The 25,212-nt window shown below is 52.9% G+C and overlaps 2 protein-coding genes across 3 annotated transcripts in view; one reads left to right on the forward strand and one right to left on the reverse strand.

The window, feature by feature from the left end:
- Positions 1-9,924, forward strand: part of DHX30 (DExH-box helicase 30) — a 28,975-nt gene extending 19,051 nt beyond the window's left edge. The window contains exons 3-19 of the mRNA XM_075271848.1: positions 1,463-1,569; positions 1,669-1,763; positions 1,880-2,000; positions 2,119-2,268; positions 2,541-2,693; positions 2,900-3,721; positions 4,404-4,479; positions 5,462-5,566; positions 5,658-5,833; positions 6,119-6,325; positions 6,399-6,480; positions 6,648-6,841; positions 6,981-7,140; positions 7,270-7,427; positions 7,514-7,614; positions 7,703-7,842; positions 9,461-9,924. Of these exons, the coding sequence (XP_075127949.1) occupies positions 1,463-1,569; positions 1,669-1,763; positions 1,880-2,000; positions 2,119-2,268; positions 2,541-2,693; positions 2,900-3,721; positions 4,404-4,479; positions 5,462-5,566; positions 5,658-5,833; positions 6,119-6,325; positions 6,399-6,480; positions 6,648-6,841; positions 6,981-7,140; positions 7,270-7,427; positions 7,514-7,614; positions 7,703-7,842; positions 9,461-9,714 (3,101 nt within the window). The 3' untranslated portion in view covers positions 9,715-9,924. The remainder of the gene's footprint in view (positions 1-1,462; positions 1,570-1,668; positions 1,764-1,879; positions 2,001-2,118; positions 2,269-2,540; positions 2,694-2,899; positions 3,722-4,403; positions 4,480-5,461; positions 5,567-5,657; positions 5,834-6,118; positions 6,326-6,398; positions 6,481-6,647; positions 6,842-6,980; positions 7,141-7,269; positions 7,428-7,513; positions 7,615-7,702; positions 7,843-9,460) is intronic.
- A 4,019-nt stretch (positions 9,925-13,943) lies between these two features.
- The window catches only part of LOC142201037 (uncharacterized), an 84,498-nt gene continuing 73,229 nt past the window's right edge, over positions 13,944-25,212 (reverse strand). The window contains exons 13-22 of one of the 2 annotated variants that reach the window (XM_075271850.1): positions 24,632-24,803; positions 24,093-24,155; positions 23,489-23,838; positions 20,567-20,701; positions 19,529-19,621; positions 17,997-18,074; positions 16,342-16,423; positions 16,133-16,209; positions 15,435-15,603; positions 13,944-14,745 (exon numbers count right to left, since the gene is read on the reverse strand). In XM_075271850.1, the coding sequence (XP_075127951.1) occupies positions 14,741-14,745; positions 15,435-15,603; positions 16,133-16,209; positions 16,342-16,423; positions 17,997-18,074; positions 19,529-19,621; positions 20,567-20,701; positions 23,489-23,838; positions 24,093-24,155; positions 24,632-24,803 (1,224 nt within the window). In that variant the 3' untranslated portion in view covers positions 13,944-14,740. Of the gene's footprint in view, positions 14,880-15,434; positions 15,604-16,132; positions 16,210-16,341; positions 16,424-17,996; positions 18,075-19,528; positions 19,622-20,566; positions 20,702-23,488; positions 23,839-24,092; positions 24,156-24,631; positions 24,804-25,212 lie in introns of both variants that reach the window. The other variant, XM_075271849.1, reaches the window with a different exon arrangement.

Genomic DNA, 25,212 nt, shown 5'->3' on the forward strand with positions numbered 1-25,212 from the left:
TAATGTATGTACACAGTGACTGTACCAGCAGAATAGTGAGCGCAGCTCTGGAGTATAATACAGGATAAGTAATGTAATGTATGTACACAGTGACTGTACCAGCAGAATAGTGAGCGCAGCTCTGGAGTATAATACAGGATAAGTAATGTAATGTATGTACACAGTGACTGCACCAGCAGAATAGTGAGCGCAGCTCTGGAGTATAATACAGGATGAGTAATGTAATGTTATGTACACAGTGACTGCACCAACAGAATAGCGAGGGCAGCTCTGGAGTATAATACAGGATAAGTAATGTAATGTATGTACACAGTGACTGCACCAGCAGAATAGTGAGCGCAGCTCTGGAGTATAATACAGGATAAGTAATGTAATGTATGTACACAGTGACTGTACCAGCAGAATAGGGAGCGCAGCTCTGGTGTATAATACAGGATAAGTAATGTAATGTATGTACACAGTGACTGCACCAGCAGAATAGTGAGCGCAGCTCTGGAGTATAATACAGGATAAGTAATGTAATGTATGTACACAGTGACTGTACCAGCAGAATAGTGAGCGCAGCTCTGGAGTATAATACAGGATAAGTAATGTAATGTATGTACACAGTGACTGCACCAACAGAATAGTGAGCGCAGCTCTGGGGTATAATACAGGATAAGTAATGTAATGTATGTACACAGTGACTGTACCAGCAGAATAGTGAGTGCAGCTCTGGAGTATAATACAGGATAAGTAATGTAATGTATGTACACAGTGACTGCACCAACAGAATAGTGAGCGCAGCTCTGGAGTATAATACAGGATAAGTAATGTAATGTATGTACACAGTGACTGCACCAGCAGAATAGTGAGCGCAGCTCTGGAGTATAATACAGGATAAGTAATGTAATGTATGTACACAGTGACTGTACCAGCAGAATAGTGAGCGCAGCTCTGGAGTATAATACAGGATAAGTAATGTATGTACACAGTGACTGTACCAGCAGAATAGTGAGCACAGCTCTGGAGTATAATACAGGATAAGTAATGTAATGTATGTACACAGTGACTGTACCAGCAGAATAGTGAGCGCAGCTCTGGAGTATAATACAGGATAAGTAATGTAATGTATGTACACAGTGACTGCACCAGCAGAATAGTGAGTGCACCTCTGGAGTATAATACAGGATAAGTAATGTAATGTATGTACACAGTGACTGTACCAGCAGAATAGTGAGTGCAGCTCTGGAGTATAATACAGGATAAGTAATGTAATGTATGTACACAGTGACTGTACCAGCAGAATAGTGAGCGCAGCTCTGGAGTATAATACAGGATAAGTAATGTAATGTATGTACACAGTGACTATACCAGCAGAATAGTGAGCGCAGCTCTGGAGTATAGTACAGGGTATATAATGTATACAGTGACCCTAGTAGTTGATCTTGATTTGTGACTTCTTGTTGCTTTTCTTAGAGAGTTACCCTTCGTCTTAAGTGGCCTCAGCTCATCCAGGTGGAGGGTTTCGGAGCTAAGAAGGTGGATGCTGAACGTCAGGCGGCCGCTCGGGCGTGTAAGATATTACAGGTGACTCTGCTTGTGCCATCTAGTGGCCGCTCTGAGATTGCATCCTATGTAAATCCATGATGAGATTAACCCTGTTTCTCCTGGCCTGATTTTGTGCAGGACCTTGGCGTGTTGCGGTGGAGTAATGCAGTGGTGACTGAGGATTCGGAGGATGTGGCGCCTGTCAGCTCATGGCCACGCAGCCGAGAGTCCAGGTATAGGTTTATACACTTGTGTTTGGTATTTATTCCAGTCCTGCTGCCCCCTCTGACTCTCAGGTCGGTCACTGACTAGTCGTCGCTGCATCAGCTCAGTCACTTTATTTCTATAGGGTCGTCCCTATGGACTTGGCCAGTGAAGATGCTGAAGCTACGAGGGCTCTGAATGTCTTCTCCAACCCCAAACACCTTCTCTCCTCCGTCATCCAAGTGGCCACCTCGGCCAACACTAAGGTAGGTGACGTATCTCTGGTGGAGGTGCCGCCGGGGGTGTAGTGACCTCGCCTCTGTAGGGTCACTTGTCATCTTCTGACGCCCCCAGACCAGCAGATTTTTGCTTTCTCTCTTTCAGGATTTTTTGCATTATCAGCGCGTGGGAGGAAGAACAAAGAGCTGCCGCCTGACCCTGCTGTGGCCCCAGACCATGACCTTCGTGGCTAGGGGGCAGCGCTGGATTGAAGCGGAGAGGAAAGCCGCCGCTCTCGCCTGCCAGAAGCTGAAGGTCCGAGCTCTACGGCGCCCCCTATAGATGGTTTACCCTGGGGAGATATTGATGCATGCTAACCAGAATTGATCGGCTGCATTTGCCTGTTGTGCTTGCTCTGGGGTCAGCGGGTTAACTCTCGATGGACTTCCTGTCCTGCAATTCTTCATCTTGCTAAGACTGGAGGTCACATGACAACCCCAGAGCAAGCACAATGTCTGCATGACTGTACAGTAGAGTGTATGTGACTAGTCTGGTGAGGAGGAGCTCAGTCATCTCCCTGTTTTTAGGATCTGGGTCTTGTGGACACCCAAAACCGCCCCCTGACCAATGTGATGTACAACAAGTCCTCGGTGCAGAGATTTCAGGAGCAGCAGAGACAGGCGAGGAGGTTCCAGGTGCCCGAGCGGGTGCTGCAGAGGATTGAGGAGTATTTCTGGCAGGTAGGTCCAGGGCGGGCGGGGGCCGTTACCTGCCATGTCCCTGTTAGCTTTGCCATTGGCTCTGCTCTAGTCACATCCAGAGCTGCTTCCACAATCCTTACAGTTTATCTGGCTACAGTAATTGGAGACGATAACGGCTGCTGCAGCTTTGGATGTGATTGGAGTATAAGACGTGATTTTTTTTTACTAAATTCCACATTTTTCAGTTTCCTTCAGAGCAAAACACTGGATTGCGTTTCTACGAAGACCTGGAGGAGACCCCGGACGTGGAGATGTCGGACAAGCCCGTGTCCTCTGATTTCTCCGATCCAATCACGGGCCGGCCGTACACCCCTCTGTCTGCGGCTGAAGCCTCCCATATCAGCCGTTCCCTGGAAGAGAGGTGGGACAGCAGTATGACGCTGCAGGAACTGCCCGCCGACCGCCATTGTGAGCAAATCCTGTCTGCCATTAAGCAGCATCAAGTCGTGGTGATCGCAGGCGACACAGGGTGCGGCAAAACCACCCGCATCCCGCGCTACGTCTTGGAGGACGCCATCCTGACCGGCCAAGGCGCCCACTGTAACATGTTAATCACCCAACCCCGCAGGATCAGTGCCGTGTCCGTGGCTCACCGCGTGGGCCAAGAATTGGGGCCGCACCTGCACCATCATGTGGGCTATCAAGTCAGACTGGAGAGCAATCTGCCGCCACGTGGGGGCGCTCTCCTCTTCTGTACTGTCGGGGTGCTGCTGAAGAAACTACAGACAAACCCAGCGCTGGAGGGGGTGAGCCACGTGGTGGTGGACGAGGTGCACGAGCGGGACGTCAACACCGACTTCCTCCTCATCCTCCTCAAGCAGGTGCTAGACGTGAACCCCGACATTAAGGTCGTCCTGATGAGCGCCACCGGCGACAACCAGCGCCTCTCCCGCTACTTCGGAGACTGCCCGATTGTGAGGGTGCCGGGATTTATGTACCCGGTGAAGGAGCATTATCTGGAGGACGTCTTACCCATGCTGGGGAGGAGCAAGTACCAAAAACCAGAGGTCAGTGCACGACGTCCCTGTGAGCCGGCCATTGAAGCTTCACAATTGTACTTGTCACAGCTGAGGGTTTGTTACAGTTGTAGCCAGACAGAGGCGTTTGCCTGCGCTGACACATTGTAACAAACTGTCAGGATGTGTTGCATAGACCGGATGCAATTGTAACAAACACTCAGCTGTGTGAGTCAAACTCGGTCATGGACCACCTACGAGCAACGGAAGGGGGATGGGGGGAGAAGGGGCGGGGGATTCATCCGGACCTTGTGTGTTGGACGCCGGCAGCAGGTTTATCGGCACCAGATCTGCGCTGCTCACCCCACAAACTTACGCAATGAGTGTAATGTAAACAATATGGAGATCGCGCCCATCTGCGGGGTCCCGAGGGTCTAATTCCCCTCCCCTGCCCCCCGATGGTACATCCTAAGAATAAGCCCCCTGTTAGATGCCGGATGACCCCTTTAAGTTGCAAATGGTGGTAAAAAGTTGTAAAGCTTCGAATGAAGTGACGGAAATGAGAAAGTTACAGAAGGTTCCTGATTGGAATGAAGATCGCTAGAGGATCGGCCAAACCCCCCCCCCCCCATATATCCCTTCCTATAGACCGCCCCCCCGGACTATCAGCGATTCTTCACCCCTGTATATACGATGTATACATGACCCAGCGTTCTCTCTTCTTTGTCTTCAGACTCACGATGAATGTTCCCCGGACTTGGATCTGATCAGTGACGTCATCCTGCACATCGACAAGCACGGCCCCCCAGGTGAGCCCCGAAACTCAATAATGTGTCTGAATCAGTACAGGTGGGGCGGACAGGGCTCGCACAGGTGGAGGGGACGGGGGTGGAGGGGACGGGGCTGGCACAGGTGGAGGGGACGGGACTGGCACAGGTGGAGGGGACGGGGGTGGCACAGGTGGAGGGGACGGGGGTGGAGGGGACGGGGCTGGCACAGGTGGAGGGGACGGGGCTGGCACAGGTGGAGGGGACGGGGCTGGCACAGGTGGAGGGGACGGGGCTGGCACAGGTGGAGGGGACGGGGCTGGCACAGGTGGAGGGGACGGGGCTCGCACAGGTGGAGGGGACGGGGGTGGAGGGGACGGGGCTGGCACAGGTGGAGGGGACAGGGGTGGAGGGGACGGGGCTGGCACAGGTGGAGGGGATGGGGCTGGCACAGGTGGGGCGGACGGGGCTCGCACAGGTGGAGGGGACGGGGCTGGCACAGGTGGGGCGGACGGGGCTCGCACAGGTGGAGGGGACGGGGCTGGCACAGGTGGAGGGGACGGGGCTCGCACAGGTGGAGGGGACGGGGCTGGCACAGGTGGAGGGGACGGGGCTCGCACAGGTGGAGGGGACGGGGCTGGCACAGGTGGAGGGGACGGGGCTGGCACAGGTGGGGCGGATGGGGCTGACACGTGTCGGGTTCCCTGCAAAATTTGAGGCAGGATCGGCTTCTCCTCCCCAAAACTCTCCTGGGACCCCACATGGGGAGGCTGACCTTCAAGCAGACCGTGGGGGAGATTTTGTCTGGAATTGACATGTACTTAAAGGGAATGTCACCAAAAATGACCTACCTTGTATTTATTTTCTGTCCAACCATATACTTAACAATATCGTGAAATTTTCACTCTGGTCACTAATCCCAATTATAGAACATGTTCCTGTTGGCTCTGACTATCTTAAAGGGGAGTTCAGTTTTGGAGGACTTGGTGCGGCCACATCTGACTTGCGTCTTGTCTCCTTGTAGGAGGAATCCTCTGCTTCCTTCCTGGCTGGCAGGAGATTCGCCACGTCCAAGAGGTTCTGCAGCAGCAGTTGGGCTATAGGAATGGACAGCACCTGATCCTGCCAGGTGGGTGAGCCGAGCGTGGTCTCATGGGGGAGGGGATGGGGTGTACTCGGAGTAGGCGCCACCTACGATAACACTTCACTTCCTTTTCCAGTTCATTCCAACGTCCCTTTGGCGAACCAGCAGGTGATATTTGAGCGTCCGCCCCCAGGAATCCGTAAGATCGTGCTGGCGACAAACATCGCAGAAACCTCGGTCACCATCGATGACATCGTACATGTGGTTGACACGGGAATGCACAAAGAGCAGCGATACGACCTGAGGACTAAGGTACGGCGGGGTCAGGGGGGCTGAGATACAGCGGCGGGGTCAGAGGGGCTGAGATACAGCGGCCGTGCAGGACGTTCTGCAGGTTACCTGCCAAATGATCTAGCTGCAGTAAGGATTTCTACCACTAGGTGGCTCCGAGATCTTCATTTTGCTTGTTCTCACAGCACACCTTGTGGTCTGCCCTGGTATTGCAAGTAAAGCAATATCAATGTGATTTCCAGCTCTCCGATAAATTCCAGCGTTCGCATCACATTAAGTTCTCATAGATTTTGCCGTCTCCTGCAGGTCTCGTGTCTGGAGACGACTTGGGTGTCCAAATCCAACGTGACCCAGCGACGTGGCCGGGCCGGGCGCTGCCAGCCAGGATTCTCCTACCATCTGTTCACCCGGGAGCAGCACCAGGCCATGCCCGCCTTCCAGATGGCGGAGATTCTGCGGACCCCACTGGAGAACCTGGTGGTCCAGGCCAAGATTCACACCCCGGAGATGACGGTGAGACACCTGCCCGATCCCTCCAGACGCTGCCAAGTGAATTCAATGTCATCCGGCTTTCTGTTGCTCTTAGGCTGTAGAGTTCCTCTCCCAAGCCCTGGAAAGTCCCGACCGCCGCGCCATCATGGACGCCGTGCAGCTTCTTCAGGAGATCAGTATGTAGAAGGGACCTGGCCAGTATGGTGGGGGGAGGGGGGCCTGAGACAGGGTGACGGGGGAGGGGGTTATATTACCTAAGCTATATAAATCATACAGAGCAGAGCTGCAGTATAAAGCAGGGAGCAGGACGTATCCCTATGACCTGACAACTTTATGTTTTTAGGGGTCCTGGACGACAATGAGGCGCTGACGTTACTAGGCCGACGCGTCGCCAACATCTCGACGGACCCCAGCCTAGCTAAAGCCATCGTCCTGGCCTCCATATACCGCTGCCTCCACCCGCTGCTGGTTATCGTGGCCTGTCTGACCAAGGACCCGTTTCACGGTGGGATAATGAACAGGTCAGAGGTCAGCAAGGTGAGACTGTCCAAGAGGTGGCGCCATCTGCAGTTATCATATCTACCACTAGGTGGCTACTAGACATGCGTGTGACTAACAGCGCACCGTGTGGTCAGACTTGGTATTGCGTGGTGTTTTACTGTGTCCTTGCGCGCAGGTGAAGGCGATGTTCAGCGGACAGTCGTGCAGCGACCACCTGGCATTTATAAAGGTCTTCCAAGCCTGGAGAGAGGTTGTCAGTGCGGGGAGCGGCGCCTCACGAGACGACTTCATAGAAGATCATATGCTCTCCAAGTCTGCCCTGCGCTTCATCCAAGGTGAGCCATGTCCGACAGCTGGGGGGTTGTGGAACTACAACTCCCAGCATAGAAGTGAGTGGAGCATGCTGGGAGTTGTAGAGATTAGGTGACCCCGCACCCCTGACCTGTGTCCCCTCCCCCCACCAGGCCTCATCACACAGTTCTCCTCCAATGTGGAAGATGCGGCCCTGGTGGACGACGCCAAGGAGTGCTCGAGCAGATCGGCCATGTGCAACCAGCTCAGCAACCAGGACGAACTGGTGAAGGGGATCCTACTGGCCGGACTGTACCCCAAGCTGATCCAGGTGAGGGGTGTAGACGCGTTACAGCGCCCCCACCTTGCCTTCTTTCTGACACGTCCTTACATCTGCCCATGTTTCTCCCACCTTAGGTCAGACGGGGTCATGTTCTCCATGGCAAGTTCCGGCCCAACAGCATCTCCTACAGGACAAAATCTGGGCCCGTCCTCCTGCACAAGAGCACAGTGAACAGGTGAGCGCCTGCTGGAGGGCGCCGAGCACACTGCATGCTGGGACTTGTAGTGCGGGTAGACGGACTCTCATTCTGCTCTGTCTTGCAGGGACGTCAAGAACTTCAGCCTGCCATGGCTCACCTACTTCCAGGCCGTGAAGTCTACGGGGGCGGTGTTTGTGCGGGACAGCTCCATGGTGCACCCCTTGGCCGTCCTCCTGATGACTGACAGCTCGGTCACCATGAGGGGTAAGTACCAGACCATGCACAGCCTTATTACAACCCCTTTAAGTTGATGCACCTTTAAAGGGGGTGTGACTTTAAGGATCCTTATCTACAGGAGAGGGAATAAGTGACCAACAGGTCCTCGGGGAGGGGGCAGGGGGCGCAGACTCTCAGCAATTGGACACTTAGCCCTTGTCCTTGTAAAAACCTCTTTAAAATAAACCTTACTGGTCTTGGCTTAAAGGGGTTGTCCAGGACTTAAAGGGGTCCTATCACTCAGACATGATTTTTTTCTAAGTACCACGTCGGAATAGCCTTAAGAAAGGCTTTGTCTCCTACCTTTCATCGTCTTCTCCGCGCCGCCGTTCGCCTACAATCCCAGTTCTTGTCGGTATGCTAATGAGCTCTCTCGCAGCATTGGGGGCGGGTCCCAGCGCTCAGACAGCTTTGGGGGCGTCCCCAATGCTGCGAGAGAGCTCTCTCTTCTTCAGCAGCGTCATCTTCCTCCTATTCTTCCAGCGGTGGCTCGTAACTTCTAAGGCCTCAGGCGGAGCAGTCCGCACATGCCCACAGGCCACAAGAAAATGGCCGCCTCCAATACTGTGCAAGCGGCCATTTTCTCGTGGCCTGTGGGCATGTGCAGACTGCTCCGCCTGAGGCCTTAGAAGTTACAACCCGCTGCTGGAAGAATAGGAGGAAGATGACGCTGCTGAAGAAGAGAGAGCTCTCTCGCAGCATTGGGGACGCCCCCAAAGCTGTCTGAGCGCTGGGGCCCGCCCCCAATGCTGCGAGAGAGCTCATTAGCATACCGACAAGAACCGCGATTGTAGGCGAACGGCGGTGCGGAGAAGACGACGAAAGGTAGGAGACAAATAGCCTTTCTTAAGGCTATTCTGATGTGTCTGAGTGATAGGATCCCTTTAAAGGAAACTCAGGGGCAGTGGGGGAAGGGTGTAAAACAAAAAGTCCTGCTCTGCTGTGTAACCCCCGTCCCCCTCCCCCTCCTCTCCCGAAGACACTGACATGGCCGCTGAGACCGAGCGCTGGAGACGTTTCTTAGATACGCGGCCACTGATTGGTCTCAGCGATCATGTGATTCTCGACGGTTCCAGCCCAGCGAATCTCGGCAGGGGAGGGAAAGTGGTGCGGGGGCCGCACAATTCTGCTGGGAGACATGAGTGGGACTTCTCGTGTACCCCCACCCCTCCTGCCCCTGGACATCCCCTTTAAATCTTCACAAAATACTGAGAGTTTTTGCTTTGGACCTGAGTGGAGAAGAAAGTAAATGGGTCGGGGGATGGTGTCGGTTTCCTGGCATTGCGGGTATTGGATCGGCCGCTCTGACCCCTGCAGGTACTTTCTATGTGACCTGGGGTGAGATAGCAGTGTAAAGCATGGTGTAACGAAGGAGAAGAAAACAAGTTACCTGCAGGATTCCTCATTATAGTGGATGTCCAGTACTAGAGATACAGCGCCACCCCTGGCCACAGGTTGTGCCTTGTATTACAGCTCAGCTGCATTGAAGTGAATGAGATTGAGCTGCAGTACCTTCTACCCCCAGTGAGCAGGTGTGGTGCTGTTTTTGGAGGACTGTGGCCATGTACAGACATTTTGGTCTCTGACAACGTTTCATCTCGTGCAGATAACGGCGATCAGATTGTGGTTTCCCTTTCGGACTCCAACCTGCTGAAGCTGGAGAGCGACCCCCGCACCATCAGACTACTCAGCAACCTGCGCCTGGCCCTGTCCAAGATGGTGGAGCGGAACCTGCAGGACCAGCTCGCTCCACTGTCCTCCCAGGAGGAGGCGCAATACTCGCAGCTTCTGACCATCCTGGTGGATCTGCTGAACAGCACGGCCCAGGACTTTACCGATCCCACAGCGGCCGAGGAGTGAGGCAAGGACACGGCCCCCGCGTACGAGCGATTCCTGTGGACGGTTCTCCTGCGTGTCAGGAAGGGACGCGGCGTTACATGCTCTGCGTTTTAAGCAGAGGTTGGGGGAGGGGTCTATTATACGCACAGAGACTGATGGCCGAGACTCCTCGTGTATATAAAATATTCTGTTCTGAATTTTCTAATAAATTATATTTGAGTTCCTCATGAAGCGCTCGGTGTCCTGCTCATACAGCGGAGGGTTTGTTACAATTGCATCTCTATCCTGTTGTGGGTCCAGTAGGTGGCGCTGTCTCATCATCTGTGCAGGCTCCGCCCATAACAGGTTACATCCTCCTCCTTGACCATTTCAGGTACAGCAGCAGAGACAGCGCCACCTACTGGATCCACAGCACCTTGTTGTAGCCTCTACACGTCCCCTCCCCCGTGTAGGACAGCGGAGACTGAAGCAAATTCTCAGGTATCTCATCCAGCACCTGCGGGTGGCGCTCACAGTCACTGCAGGACAGAGAAGAAGAATAATACACCCGCCTCATGTAGAGACCCCGACCCCTGGACATCAGGGTGAGTGGCCGGTGCTGAGGGTGTAGCGGGGCCGGGTGAGGAAACCTGGAGGGGGAGTCAGCCGAGAGCAGAAGGAATCCTGGGAGTGGTGGGAAAACGCAGAACAGGAGCCGGGAGCGCCCACAAATCACCCCGAACACGGCTAAAGGTAGGGGGGGAGGGGAGGGTCCTTATTAACCTATTAATAGCACAACAGACACATTCTGAAATTTTTTTTTTCTCCTCCAGAAACCCCCTTTAAGTCTTTGCACCATCCTGGTGAACCCCAAAATCTCAGGCTCAAACAGAAAGATTCTGGAGAAATGTGTAACAAACCAATTTACTCATCTGTGTCTGTCCCAGTGTAGCTGGCGGCGCCCCCGGGTGACCAGAAGCAGCCACACTGCTCGGGCTCAGGCTGGGAGTGACGGCAGCGGCTGCCCCATCTGTGTGTGAGCGTCGGCACTGTCAGAGTAGGGGGGGGGGGGCACCATGGAGCATATAATACAGTGGGGGGGGGGGGGGCACCATGGAGCATATAATACTGTGTGGGGGACACCGCGGAGCATATAATACTGTATGGCGGCTACTATGGAGCATATAATACTGTGTGGGGGACACCGCGGAGCATATAACACTGTATGGCGGCTACTATGGAGCATATAATACTGTGTGGGGGACACCGCGGAGCATATAACACTGTATGGCGGCTACTATGGAGCATATAATACTGTGTGTGGGGGGTGTGGCTACTGTAGAGCATATAATACTGTGTGGGGGACACCGCGGAGCATATAATACTGTGTGTGGGGGGGGTGGCTACTGTAGAGCATATAATACTGCGTGGGGGCCACTGGTGAGCATATAATACTGTGTGGTGACCACCGCGGAGCATATAATACTGTGTGGAGTCCCTCACTATTTCTATCACACAGTACCTGTTGTATACCAGACGTGATATTAGTCCAGGCTGTAATAACACTGCCGGTCACTATAGAACAGATCTGTGCAATGTAAATACTGAACATTAATTGTATAATATCAGAGGCCGAGCCCCTCCCCCCTCAGCTACAGCCCCATTCACACCACTGTAACTTGTGGCTCCGCAGAGTATTACAGTTCTGTTGCCGTGTTGGCACTTTGCGATGGTTTATTGGGGTTCAGGCCCTCGGGTCTCCCATCACTGGACTGACCTGTACATTCTAGTCTTGTGTGTGAACAGGGCCTTACACTGTACGAGTGATCTGTTGTCCAGACAGGTGGGGTCTGTTCACACACAGCAGATTTGTCGCGGTCACCACTAGGGGGTGCAATGAACAGACGAGTCGGACACTTTTGGGGTTTTCACATCTAGAAGCTTTTATTTCAGCCTTGTACAATAGAAGGTTCCACCATGTGAGCGGATATTGCTATCATAGAGAGGGCGAGGCGGGGACGGTACAGTCAGGAGGCGGCCGCCATGATGGCGAATCAGCAGCAGGTCACACATTCCGTCACAGTCCTGGCCACAGGGGGCGCACTCCACACCACCAGCATCATCATCATCATGGAGGGAGCGCAGACTAGATTAACCCTTCTGTCTCCAGGAAGTGACAAATAGCATCAGCAGAGATTTTACTTATCCCGTTCTACTCCAGTCACAACCAAAGCTCCTGTCCCTGCCTTCAGTACCAGCATGCCTTCTGCCTCATCTGTGGACGCAGCTCTGGCTGTGATTGGAGTACAAGGCAACACAAGTCAAGCAAAGTTACAGAACACATCAGTAATCTCCTGACATCCGACTACAAATCTGCTCCCGGGCCCCTTACACTGCGGGGCCCGTGGGACATTTGGCACTTAGTGAGCACGATCTGTCACATGGCGTGGCCCCTAGATCTCGCACAGATCGCCCGGCCGGGCCCTAACAAGGGGAACTAGTAAAGTGCAAACTCACACATGGTTAAAAAGTGAACACGTTCACCAGAGCTGGACAATGACAGATATGTACAGCGCCCCCAGGAGGCCGCCCATGTCCTGGAGGAATATCACCTAGACGCAGACACCTATAGAAAACATACATTGCTAGAACAAGTTCCTTAAGACGGATTTAGAGCAGAGTCCTTGAGCGCCCCCTACTGTTAGCAACTCTATGCAGCCATCGCTACCTGGGAAAGCTGGGTGGTTGCCCAAATGGTCTCTAACAGGTGTCATTTCCTAAGCCCAACACATGAAGAGGGGGGCAGTGTCCTGTATGGTCACCCAGCTTTCCCAGAAGCAGATAAATGGTTGGACAGGATTGACAAGAGGTTATAAAGGGGAGGGCGCTCCTTAAAGGATCCTATTAGTAGAAGCTTCTAGCAAGAAAAACATGGAACAAAATTGCAGTGTCACCCTACAGGACAGCGCCCCCCGCCCGTGGCGGCCTCGTACATCACAGCGTCATCTAAACCCCAGGCCGAGGGCGCAAAGATTTCAGGATAAGAAATAAATGGCCGTGATAGAAACTGGGGAACACCAGGGGGGTCATGGGGGGAGGGGGATAAACCTGGAGGATACCACAGACTGCAGGGGGGTGGGAAGGGACACAGGGAATAGACAACACATCCCATACACCATGAAGGGGCGCACCAAACCCTCGAGCCGCCCCGTACCAAGTCTCCCGATATTCCTCGGCCTTCTCCCAGTCTGCACATCCGCTCAGCTGGAGGACTCGTCCCATGGTGGGACTGCTGCAATCCAAGTCCCATATGGGGGAGGGGTGAGAATCAGCTCCCAAATCCCAGGGGGCACAAACTATCCTCTACCAGGCCCAAAATCTCATGAAGTTCAGACAAATGTGAAGAGTCAAGGAGAGGGGTTGTGAGGTGTCGGGGTCCGCGGTCAGGGGCAGCAGCATAGGGAGACGCGGGGGTGGGGAAGGGGGCACAAGACGTTACACATCAGACAGGCCGTTATCCTGAGCACACCATAAACCCCCCAAGCATCGAGACCGCCCCCCACCCAATCCCAGTACCCCCTATACGTCTATGTGGCCAATCCAATAAGTCACCCGAGGGCCGGGGTCAGTTTTAGTGGACAAGTCCCACAACGAAGATGAACCATGGGGGCCCCTTCTATCCTCTTAGCGGGGAGGCATGCAGGATCGGCAGTCAGGGGCTCACAGCAGCACAGGACACAGGTGGGGGGAGGGGGACACACAACAGACCATTTCTGAGTCATCCTGAAGGATACGAGGAGTTAAGGACTAACCAGACACCGCTGCAATTTTGTCACATTTTAATGTCATTTTATTAGAAATCATGCAACAATTTAATATATTTATATATAAAAATACAAGTGCAATAAGAACTGTGTAGGTCCAGGTGTCGGGGTACCCCGGGGCCGCCCTGAGCCCCCTCCCCTGCTCTCTCTTGCCCCCCCAGAATAAATTATATACACGTCAGTCCTTTAGTGTCGTCACAGCACGGAAAATGTTAGTTCAAACCACAAGAAAAAAAAAAAAAAAAAATCCCAAAAAAATCCTTAATAAACCTTCGGTCACACCCTATGGGTTTCCTTCTGTGCGGGTAAGACATCGCCGATTCCCTCGACACTGCCCAAAATGGCTCTAAAACAAGATGGCCGCAGCCAAGTCATGTGACATTCCTAAACCAACGCAGCGGGGGCGCTAACCATCTAAACCTTCCGCATCTGCCTCCCGCCCCGACTTGTCATTCATACAATTTATTAAATAGAAACCTAAAAAGAACAAAAAAATAAAGGCGACCTCTGGATATGTGAAGAATCTAGCGATGGCGGAGCGGGGAATGAGATCAAGCGTCATAGAGGTGGTGGGGACAGGAACCCCACAGCGGCGCGGCACGGCGGAGCGGCTACAGAGGAGGCCGTGCCGTGTGAGTCATATACAGTATATATATATATATATATATATATATATATATATATACGCCACATTAATAATATTAAATTATATAAACATAAGATGATGTCACAGCTCAGCCCCATGCGACCAGGGCCGGCCCCTCCCCCACCCACCCGGTATCTGGCGGAGTGATGGATGGACATGACCCGACTCCTTATAGAGCTGCGCTACTGCATAGGCTGCTAAAAACCTCCAACTCATTGCAAAACCGTCTTAAACTGCTACCCTAACCCAGCACAGGGGGCGCCGCCCATCCCCCCCATCACCGCAGCCAGACACCAGGGCCGACCCTGGCCTACAACAATGCAGATGTAGATGTCACTTGATGGAAGGTGAGCAGCAGATGAACCTGTCGCAGCGGACGCCATGGCGGCTGTAGCGGTGGAGGAGGAGGAGGAGGAGGCCTCTCTGCTGGTCTGATGCGCTATGGATAGTAAGAGTTGGGGGAGGGGAGGATGAAAGTGCTGCAGATCGTGGTCGAGGATGTGAGACGGGGTAGTTTTTGTTTGTTTTTTGGGAAGGGGGAGGTTGCAGACGAAGTCTCCGTGGTCCATCTCTCACCGGCGGTCGGTCGGGCGACACATCAATCTGCAGGGAAACAGGGTGACGATTTCGAAGGTGGGTGGAGAACAAGTGGGGAGGACAGATGATGGGAGTTGTACAGGGAGGAGATCAGACAATGAGAGAGATGGAAGACGACACCACAAAGTCTCATTAGATGCCTGGAAATAAATAAAAGCGGTTTGTATCTCAGATGTTGTAAATGAGGAGGGGGAGGGAGAGGAGCGGCGGGCGCGGTGCGGAGGCCTCGAATCCGGCAGCAACTGCTCCATTACTGCCGGATTAGAGGAACCTTCCCGAACCTTCACCCCCCCTTATATTCTGGAGCTGTGATCTAGGGGGCGCTACATTCAGGAGGAATTATTCATTATTAAGTAAACGTTCTGCGATTCTCTAAGACGCCGAGTTTCCCTTCCTAAGACCTCTGCTTGCTGTCGTGGCCGGCGGGTGCACAAGGAATTGTCCAAATACAACTGTGACAAACCCTCAGCTGTGAAACACAAAAAGAGGTCTTGGAAATGGTGAAACACAAAGTCTAGTAGAAAACGGCAGAACTCTACGGGGATGTGTGGCCGGACTGAAGAAGCTACAAACATATTAGACGAGAGTGGGAGGGGCTCCCCTAAAGAGGGCCAATTAAATCCTTGCTGTACCCCTCTAGATTTCTGGGGGTCCCTGGCCTTGGGGTGGGGGTACAGGTCACCAGCCGTCCTTACTTGTCTCTGGTATGAGAGAATTGAAGCTCTGGATTTCCCTTTGATTGCTGCCGTCTATAGGGGGCGCCGCCTCTACACCGTTTTCCTGCGTGTCCACGGCTGTGCTGTCTGTGGGTGTTACTAGGTCCCCGTTCTGTGGCTGCGCCGTGATCTGATCGCCGCCGTTCTCCTGTGTGGAGGGGAAAGAGAAAGCTCAGCGTCAGGAAGAGGCAGAGAAGACATCACCCCGGGGTCTGACTTACACCCCCCCCCCCCAATTCTCTGACCCCCCTCCCCCTCAGTCTCTGCCCCCCCCCCCCCTTATTCTCTGCCCTCCCCACCCATTCTCTGACCCCTGGGCTCTGCCCACCCTCACCCCCTTATTCTCTGTCCCCCTCCCCCCCCTCATTCTCTGACCCCTGGGCTCTGCCCACCCTCCCCCCCTTATTCTCTGTCCCCCTCCCCCCCTCATTCTCTGCCCCCCCTCCCCCTTATTCTCTGCCCCCTGGGCTCTGCCCACCCTCCCCCCCCTTATTCTCTGTCCCCCTCCCCCCCTCATTCTCTGCCCCCCCTCCTCCTTATTCTCTGCCCCCTGGGCTCTGCCCACCCTCCCCCCCCTTATTCTCTGCCCACCCTCCCCCCCTCATTCTCTGCCCTCCCCACCCATTCTCTGACCCCTGGGCTCTGCCCCCCTCCCCCCTCATTCTCTGCCCCCCCACCTTTATGCTGTCTTGAGGTTCCTGCTTTGTAGTTTCTGTCGTCTTTGTTGATGCCTCAGATTTGGCGTCCCCACCACCTGCGAGAGAGGAAGAGGAGGAGGATTATATGAAGGCCGCGGCCATAGGACTGCACCATCACTGCCGCCTCCAGCTAATCCTCCCAGTACGCTGCGGGGGTCTCACCACCGACTCCTCAGACCCGTCTTTACCTGTCTTGCCTTTAGCATTGGGCTTTGAGCCGCACTTGGAAGACACTTTGGACACATCCACCTTCTTGCTGAGGATCTGCACCTGCAGGGAGGACACGGACAGATCAGTGACCCCGCACAGCCGAGGCATCGCCTGCCCTGAGCCCAACCCCACATCGTGACACTCATCCCTACCAGAGGAGAGAGAAAGATACAGGAGACGAAAGTCAGAGCGACCCAAAGATTAGTCCTAGAGCAGCGGCTGCGCCCCCAAATACCACAGCCCGGGGGGCTCACAAGGCCAACCTCTACAAGGGGCTGTCCAAATATACTCAATATACAAGAAAGTTCTGCAAGTTTCCTCATCATTACAGATCTCTGATGGCTGTCAGTGACTGAGGATTCAGGTTTGTTACAATGTATCAGCGGAGATGGAAAACAGCAGCACAAATCACTGATACATTGTAACAAATACACTCAGGAGGAGGGAGGAGAAGGAAAGGAAAGGAGAAAAGGAAGAGGAAGGAGGAAGGGAGGAAGGAGAAAGGAGAAAGGGAGAAAGGGAGGAAGGAGGAAGGGAGGAAGGGAGGAAGGGAGGAAGGGAGGAAGGGAGGAAGGGAGGAAGGGAGGAAGGGAGAGGAGAGGAAGGGAGGAAGGAGGAAGGAGAAAGGAGAGAGGGAGAGAGGGAGAGAGGGAGAGAGGGAGAGAGGGAGAGAGGGAGAGAGGGAGAGAGGGAGAGAGGGAGAGAGGGAGAGAGGGAGAGAGGGAGGGAGGGAGGGAGGGAGGGAGGGAGAAAGGGAGAAAGGGAGAAAGGGAGAAAGGGAGGAAGGGAGGAAGGGAGGAAGGGAGGAAGGGAGGAAGGGAGGCAGGGAGGAAGGGAGAAAGGGAGGAAGGGAGGAAGGGAGGAAGGGAGGAAGGAAGAAAGGAAGAAAGGAAGGAAGAAAGAAAGAAAGAAGAAGAGGGAGGAGGAAGAGAAAGAGAAGAAGAAGAAGAAGAGGAGAAGGAGGAGGAAGAGAAAAAAGGAGGAAGACGAGGATTCACTTCCTCCTTGGCCACATTCATTGACAGCAAACCAACGTTGATCTGAGACCAGGTAACGCTGCAGAAGACGTCCACGTACAAGGAGTCAGTACAGCTGGAGCCCCCCTTTATCTCACCCTGCACCTAGAAAACCAGACACCTGATGGAAAGGAAGTGGAAAAAGAAGGGTTAAACATGGAAGACGCCACCACCAGCCACAGGAGACGAGAAGCCAAAGTGACCTCTCTATGTACCTGCACCCCCGGCATGTACCATGTCTGACAGTCAGCACCGGCCCCCTTGTAGCAAAGGCCTAAGGAAAGATCTGCACAGGTGACACTTCTGCAACCGTATTGTGTGCGCAGGTCCGATGCAGAACTGTGTCTCCATGGTAACAGACAATACCTGCAGTCACATGGCCATCTATCTGCCCCCTCAGCCATTGGTTACCACAGAAATATACAAGTCTGCATGGGAGCTGAAGACACAAAACGGAAGGAAATGTACAAGAATGGAGGGAGGTTATCGGGGCCGGCCTGTGCCGTGTGACCACCATGTGCCCCCTCCCCCCTTATATACACAGTTGCTCCTTTCTTTTGCCCTGACGGTTCTGAGCTGAGGACGCCTCCTCCGCGGTGCGGCCGCACATTACTCACGTTGGCAGCGCCTGGTTTGTGGCTGGTGGACGATGGCGCTCGGCTGCTGCCTACGGACGGTTTGGCTGCGTTTGTGACCTGCGGATAATAGGGGGGGGGGGGTTTAGGTTTTTGGGGTTGAGACGACGCAGAAGAGAAAAAAAACACACAAAAGTGGAAGAAGAAAAGTTGGGAAACGAGAGGGTCGCGGCCACCCCCAACTTGGATGTGCAAGAAGACCCCCCCCCCATAGATCCTGCCCAGAGGGTCCAACCTCATAGGTGGGGGTGGCCGCTCACTGGAGACGTCAGCTTGTGCCAGATACAAAGGGGTTAAATAGAGGACATGATGTATATACAGTATATTAATGTGTGAACCCCCCGCCAAGCACACGGCCTACCCTGACACCGCCGCCGCCGGCCGCCATCTGCTCCGCTCCGCCCGGCTGCCAAGATAATCAATTATTAGTCCATGTGAGCAAAGAAGGAAAAACCCACAATCTGCCCAATATCAAATACCAGGGACAGAGGAGCGCGGCCGCCATACTGTGCGCACGGCAGGGGGTCGGATCACATGACCAGCGCCACCACGCGCCCCTTCATATCTGTCCCTGACCTCCTCCGCTCCAGGTGACGGAGCCATCATGTAGTCACAGAGTCACCCCGGCTTCTCGCACTGCACAGCCCCTGCTCACCCCTCCCCCTAACGCTCCACATCTATGACAATGAACATGGCGGCGTGTTCTGCCGCGGAGACCCCAGACCCTCCCACCCCGCACATGTCATTTACATTGGCGCTACTACAGCCTTCTTCCAGAAACAGCACCACCTCTGACCACAGGATGTAAATGGTACTGCAGCGCCGCCCCGTCCACAACCTATGGGCAGCCACGTGGATCTAATTCTGTGCCATCCCCGCTGCATTGTGGGAGACCTGGGCCAAGGGAAGGCATGAACAATTAGGCAGGGATTGGGGGTAAATGTGCGTCCCCTCCACCGATTGGGTTACAGTTGGATTTATTTCACTCGTCCCCTCCACTTCTGAGCTGTCAGTGCTGTTAGTTTTGGTGCCTGATGTGTAACTAGACTCTGAGAGGGCAAGGGGGCGTGAGCTCTGACATCGCCCACCTCTGATTGGAGCTCTGAGCCACACCCCCTTGCCTGCTCCTCCCTGACACCACCCACTTTAGTCACATATCAGACACCAAAACTACCAGAACTGACTGCTCAGGAACGGCCGGGGCGAGAGGAGAAATTCCAACTGTCCTGAAGTCGTGGTGAAGCGACCACTAATTGTTACCGATGCCCCCTCCCCGGACACCACTACTAGAAAATTGTGAATACATTGACATCAGTGTTCCCCTCCCCCACCATTGACATCACATGACCCTACCTTTACATATCAAGCCATCGCCATTTAATAACGACCTATCAGGGAGCAGCATTGGGCGGGCCCCTCCCCCACCCGGCACATAGACAGGGTTAGTTCATAGACAACAATGGAGATTAAAGGCCCGACAGTGAAGCGACAGGACGCCCGGCAGCCATACTTACATTCCCACCACCCGGGACATGCTTAATATTGTCCTTGGAGCCACACTTGGACTGAACATGGCTGTAGTTGACTTTTTTGGAGACTATCTGGACCTGGAGCGTGACAGGATGGGGAGAAAAATAAAACGAGACACAGAAGTGGAGAGACACGGTTAGAAAGTCACATGACACCACAGGGCGGGGTTACGTGGATGACGACAGGGAGAGAAAACATGGAGCCGGGGGTAAGCAGCTGCGGCAGAGGAGAGCGCCCCCCTCAGGTGAGCACACACAAAGCTACGACACGGGCAGGGACACAATCCTGCGTTACAGACCCCCCCCCCCCCTATAGGTGACAGTATCAGCAGAAGGTGCGCCGACTACATCACATGACGCCAATAAAGATGGCCGCCTGCACAAACCATCCCAATGTGACCAGTCACCATACACTCCCATCCAAACCTGGTTGTACTCGCACAGCTGCAGGGCCGTCACTATGTGCCAGTACTTCGGATTATATCCATCCTGACACATTGTAACAAACCCTCAGGACAGGAGGATAGGGGATAGTGAAGCAGAATCTACCACAAAATCTGCATCAGACTTCATTGTGTGAACACTCCCTTATGGACATGATGGATTTTATTCACAGACATTGTCCAGACTGAATAAAACTGCAACAAACCCTCAGCTGTGAGATACTCGAGGGTCTCGGCTCTGAGGGAATGAGCGCGGTGTAGACGGCACCAGGTATGGTGTTACTATAGCGCCATTATCTGCACCAGGCGCTAAACCCCGCACATCATGGAGAAGAAATCCGGAAATGCTCCAGAAGACACAAGAACAAGGTCTGAGCGCAGCGAGCCAGGAGAAGACTCGCACCATACTCACCCGCGTCCTGCACACTAGTATAACTATACTCCTAGAGGAGGAGGCGGAAACACGACAGGTAAGAGCGGAGGAGGGGAGAAAGTGACAGCACTAAAGGTGAGAGAAGTGACGAAGAGGAGGAGGAGGAAGAGGAGGGGGCGAGCCGGCAGTGGCTCAATGATCACTCACTTTCCCATTGCTTTGCTTTTGCGCTGTCTCTTTAGGGTCTGCCGGCTTAGTGCTGGCGGATTTAGTGGCGGCGGGGGCTGGGACAGGTTTTCTGGCTGTGCTGAGAGGTAGAGGCTTTTTCTCTACCTTTACCTGCTGGGGGGAAATGTAAAATGGTTTACAAGAATCAATCCGGTGAGATCCTAATACATTACACCCTTATACCCCAGAGCTGCGCTCACTATTCTGCTGGTGCAGTCACTGTGTACATACATTACATTACTTATCCTGTATTATACTCCAGAGCTGCGCTCACTATTCTGCTGGTGCAGTCACTGTGTACATACATTACATTACTTATCCTGTATTATACTCCAGAGCTGCGCTCACTATTCTGCTGGTACAGTCACTGTGTACATTACATTACTTATCCTGTATTATACTCCAGAGCTGCACTCACTATTCTGCTGGTACAGTCACTGTGTACATACATTACATTACTTATCCTGTATTATACTCCAGAGCTGCGCTCACTATTCTGCTGGTACAGTCACTGTGTACATACATTACATTACTTATCCTGTATTATACCCCAGAGCTGCGCTCACTATTCTGCTGGTGCAGTCACTGTGTACATACATTACATTACTTATCCTGTATTATACCCCAGAGCTGCGCTCACTATTCTGCTGGTACAGTCACTGTGTACATACATTACATTACTTATCCTGTATTATACTCCAGAGCTGCGCTCACTATTCTGCTGGTACAGTCACTGTGTACATACATTACATTACTTATCCTGTATTATACCCCAGAGCTGCGCTCACTATTCTGCTGGTGCAGTCACTGTGTACATACATTACTTATCCTGTATTATACTCCAGAGCTGCGCTCACTATTCTGCTGGTACAGTCACTGTGTACATACATACATTACTTATCCTGTATTATACTCCAGAGCTGCTCTCACTATTCTGCTGGTACAGTCACTGTGTACATACATTACATTACTCATCCTGTATTATACTCCAGAGCTGCGCTCACTATTCTGCTGGTACAGTCACTGTGTACATACATTACATTACTTATCCTGTATTATACTCCAGAGCTGCGCTCACTATTCTGCTGGTGCAGTCACTGTGTACATACATTACATTACTTATCCTGTATTATACTCCAGTGCTGCGCTCACTATTCTGCTGGTGCAGTCACTGTGTACATACATTACTTATCCTGTATTATACTCCAGAGCTGCGCTCACTATTCTGCTGGTGCAGTCACTGTGTACATACATTACATTACTTATCCTGTATTATACTCCAGAGCTGCGCTCACTATTCTGCTGGTGCAGTCACTGTGTACATACATTACTAATCCTGTATTATACTCCAGAGCTGCGCTCACTATTCTGCTGGTACAGTCACTGTGTACATACATTACTTATCCTGTATTATACCCCAGAGCTGCGCTCACTATTCTGCTGGTGCAGTCACTGTGTACATACATTACATTACTAATCCTGTATTATACTCCAGAGCTGCGCTCACTATTCTGCTGGTACAGTCACTGTGTACATACATTACATTACTCATCCTGTATTATACTCCAGAGCTGCGCTCACTATTCTGCTGGTGCAGTCACTGTGTACATACATTACATTACTTATCCTGTATTATACTCCAGAGCTGTGCTCACTATTCTGCTGGTATAGTCACTGTGTACATACATTACATTACTTATCCTGTATTATACTCCAGAGCTGCACTCACTATTCTGCTGGTACAGTCACTGTGTACATACATTACTTATCCTGTATTATACCCCAGAGCTGCGCTCACTATTCTGCTGGTGCAGTCACTGTGTACATACATTACATTACTTATCCTGTATTATACTCCAGAGCTGCGCTCACTATTCTGCTGGTGCAGTCACTGTGTACATACATTACATTACTTATCCTGTATTATACTCCAGAGCTGCACTCACTATTCTGCTGGTACAGTCACTGTGTACATACATTACATTACTTATCCTGTATTATACTCCAGAGCTGCGCTCACTATTCTGTTGGTGCAGTCACTGTGTACATACATTACATTACTCATCCTGTATTATACTCCAGAGCTGCGCTCACTATTCTGCTGGTGCAGTCACTGTGTACATACATTACATTACTTATCCTGTATTATACTCCAGAGCTGCGCTCACTATTCTGCTGGTGCAGTCACGGTGTACATACATTACATTACTTATCCTGTATTATACTCCAGAGCTGCGCTCACTATTCTGCTGGTGCAGTCACTGTGTACATACATTACTAATCCTGTATTATACTCCAGAGCTGCGCTCACTATTCTGCTGGTACAGTCACTGTGTACATACATTACATTACTTATCCTGTATTATACTCCAGAGCTGCGCTCACTATTCTGCTGGTGCAGTCACTGTGTACATACATTACTAATCCTGTATTATACTCCAGAGCTGCGCTCACTATTCTGCTGGTACAGTCACTGTGTACATACATTACTTATCCTGTATTATACCCCAGAGCTGCGCTCACTATTCTGCTGGTACAGTCACTGTGTACATACATACATTACTTATCCTGTATTATACTCCAGAGCTGCGCTCACTATTCTGCTGGTACAGTCACTGTGTACATACATTACATTACTTATCCTGTATTATACTCCAGAGCTGCGCTCACTATTCTGCTGGTGCAGTCACTGTGTACATACATTACATTACTCATCCTGTATTATACTCCAGAGCTGCGCTCACTATTCCCTTACATATCCTTCGCTCACTATTCACTTCTGAGATCGCAGAATCGGCACAAAAACTGGACATAACGAACTCTGCAGCTGTGACGAATGACATGAGAGGGGAAGGCACAGGGCACAATGTGTGACATCACACGGACGTCTCCGCTCCTCACCTTCCCTCCTCCAGGCTGATGCTTCAGATTGTCTGTGGATCCGATCTTGGAGCGCACGTTCTTCAGATCCGGAGCCGTTGCAGGACGAGGCTGTTTGGGGGCGGCGGTGGGCTTGCTGGCGCCCGATGCACTAGAAGGCTTGCTGGCAGGGAGTGCGCTGGTTTTGCTCAGTGGTGGCGGGCGGGCGGCAGGCTGTTTCTTGGCATCTGTGGAAGCGCTGGGACCGGTGAGGGTTTTGGGAGCAGCAGGTTTGCTGGTCTTGGGGCGGCTGGGGGCCGGGCCGGGGCTGGCCGGAGCGGCTCCATTGTTCTTGGTGGGATCAGTGGGAACAGATTTTGGGCGACTTAATTCTGCAATAGTGAAAAGGAGAGAAAAAGAAGGTGAGGAGGGGTCAGAGGTGCCCCATAGCGGTGCGGGGAGAGGGGTGCGCAGTCATGGAACTAAGGGGGAGTTCGTGTCTGGGGGCCGACCCCCAGGAAACCCATCAAGCAGAACAAGGGGTGGGGGGGGGAGCACCTGCTTGATACAGAGACCTCTCCATAGTTTGGCCGCACCCGGGGTATATAGCGTACATCAGTATATCCCAGCAGGGGGGGCCACTTACCACTAGGAGATTTTGCAGCGCTCGTCTTCTTGGCCTCGGCCGCCTTCACGTCGTTCTTCAGAGCTGCAGCAGAGGACACAAGACGTTTATTCCCTCCGCACATTGGGGCACATTCACACCAAGCTACAATGTCTACAGTGAACCTGCCGCGCCCAATCTGTAACCGTTACCCCTCGTGTGCCCATCAGACTCGCAATCCTGAGACCTGTCATGGCCGCTCCTGTACTGGGGACCCCTCTGTCTATATAAACAATACACAATGTGGTCGCTAAGAACGTCCCATCCCGGCCCCCTGGTGGGTGATTAGTGTACTGCAATGTGTCCTGGCCATTGCCTAGTGGCTGCAGCTTCATCACCCGCCCGGTTGGGTGGACTAAGGATCGGTCATCAATTAGTGATCCTGGATCATCCCTTTAATCGGCCTTGGTATTTCGTATGTACCCGGCCTGGCACACCGCTCACAGGTGGCGCCCTCGCTTTCCTTTACCCCGGCCCTATTCCTTGTACTGAGCCCATCTCAGAGTAAAGGGGTGACTTACAAGTTGGTCGTTTCGGGGTGACATTGGGTTTGGGCGCGGCGGCTCCTGTAGTCGCTGCGGAGGTGCTGAGTCTAGAAGTCGTGGGGCTCGCCTTGACAGCGGGGCGGGGGGTGGTCACAGAGCTCAGGGGCTTCTTGTCCGGGGTCTTCACTGGGCTCTTCGCATCCAGGCTCTGACAAAAACAACAAAAACTTTATTCCCAGGACACTACACACACACAATGGCGGACTGTCGTTACACTGGCTGCAGAGATCTCGCCGTTTCGGGGTCTCCAGAGGACCGCACTGTGCCCGGCCGCGCTGACGCCCCCGTCATCTCACACCTACAGGATTCATTGCTGCGCAGTAAAGAGAGGATGCCGGCGGCCATTATGTAACTTCTATTGATTCACCATCCGCTGACCTGAATGCTGATGGAGCGGCCGGCGTGAAGGGTAATTAATTGGCGCGGTGAGAGGCTCGATTGTTATTCTAATTAATAATGGCAGATGGCGGTGCGGGCGACTCTGGAGAAATTCTCCTGCAGGGATGTGACAAAGCGAGAGTTAAATATAGAAGTGCGGAGCGGCGCGCGGCGTCCTG

This window comes from Leptodactylus fuscus, chromosome 4, assembly GCF_031893055.1.
Source record: "Leptodactylus fuscus isolate aLepFus1 chromosome 4, aLepFus1.hap2, whole genome shotgun sequence".
NCBI classification, from domain to species: domain Eukaryota; kingdom Metazoa; phylum Chordata; class Amphibia; order Anura; family Leptodactylidae; genus Leptodactylus; species Leptodactylus fuscus.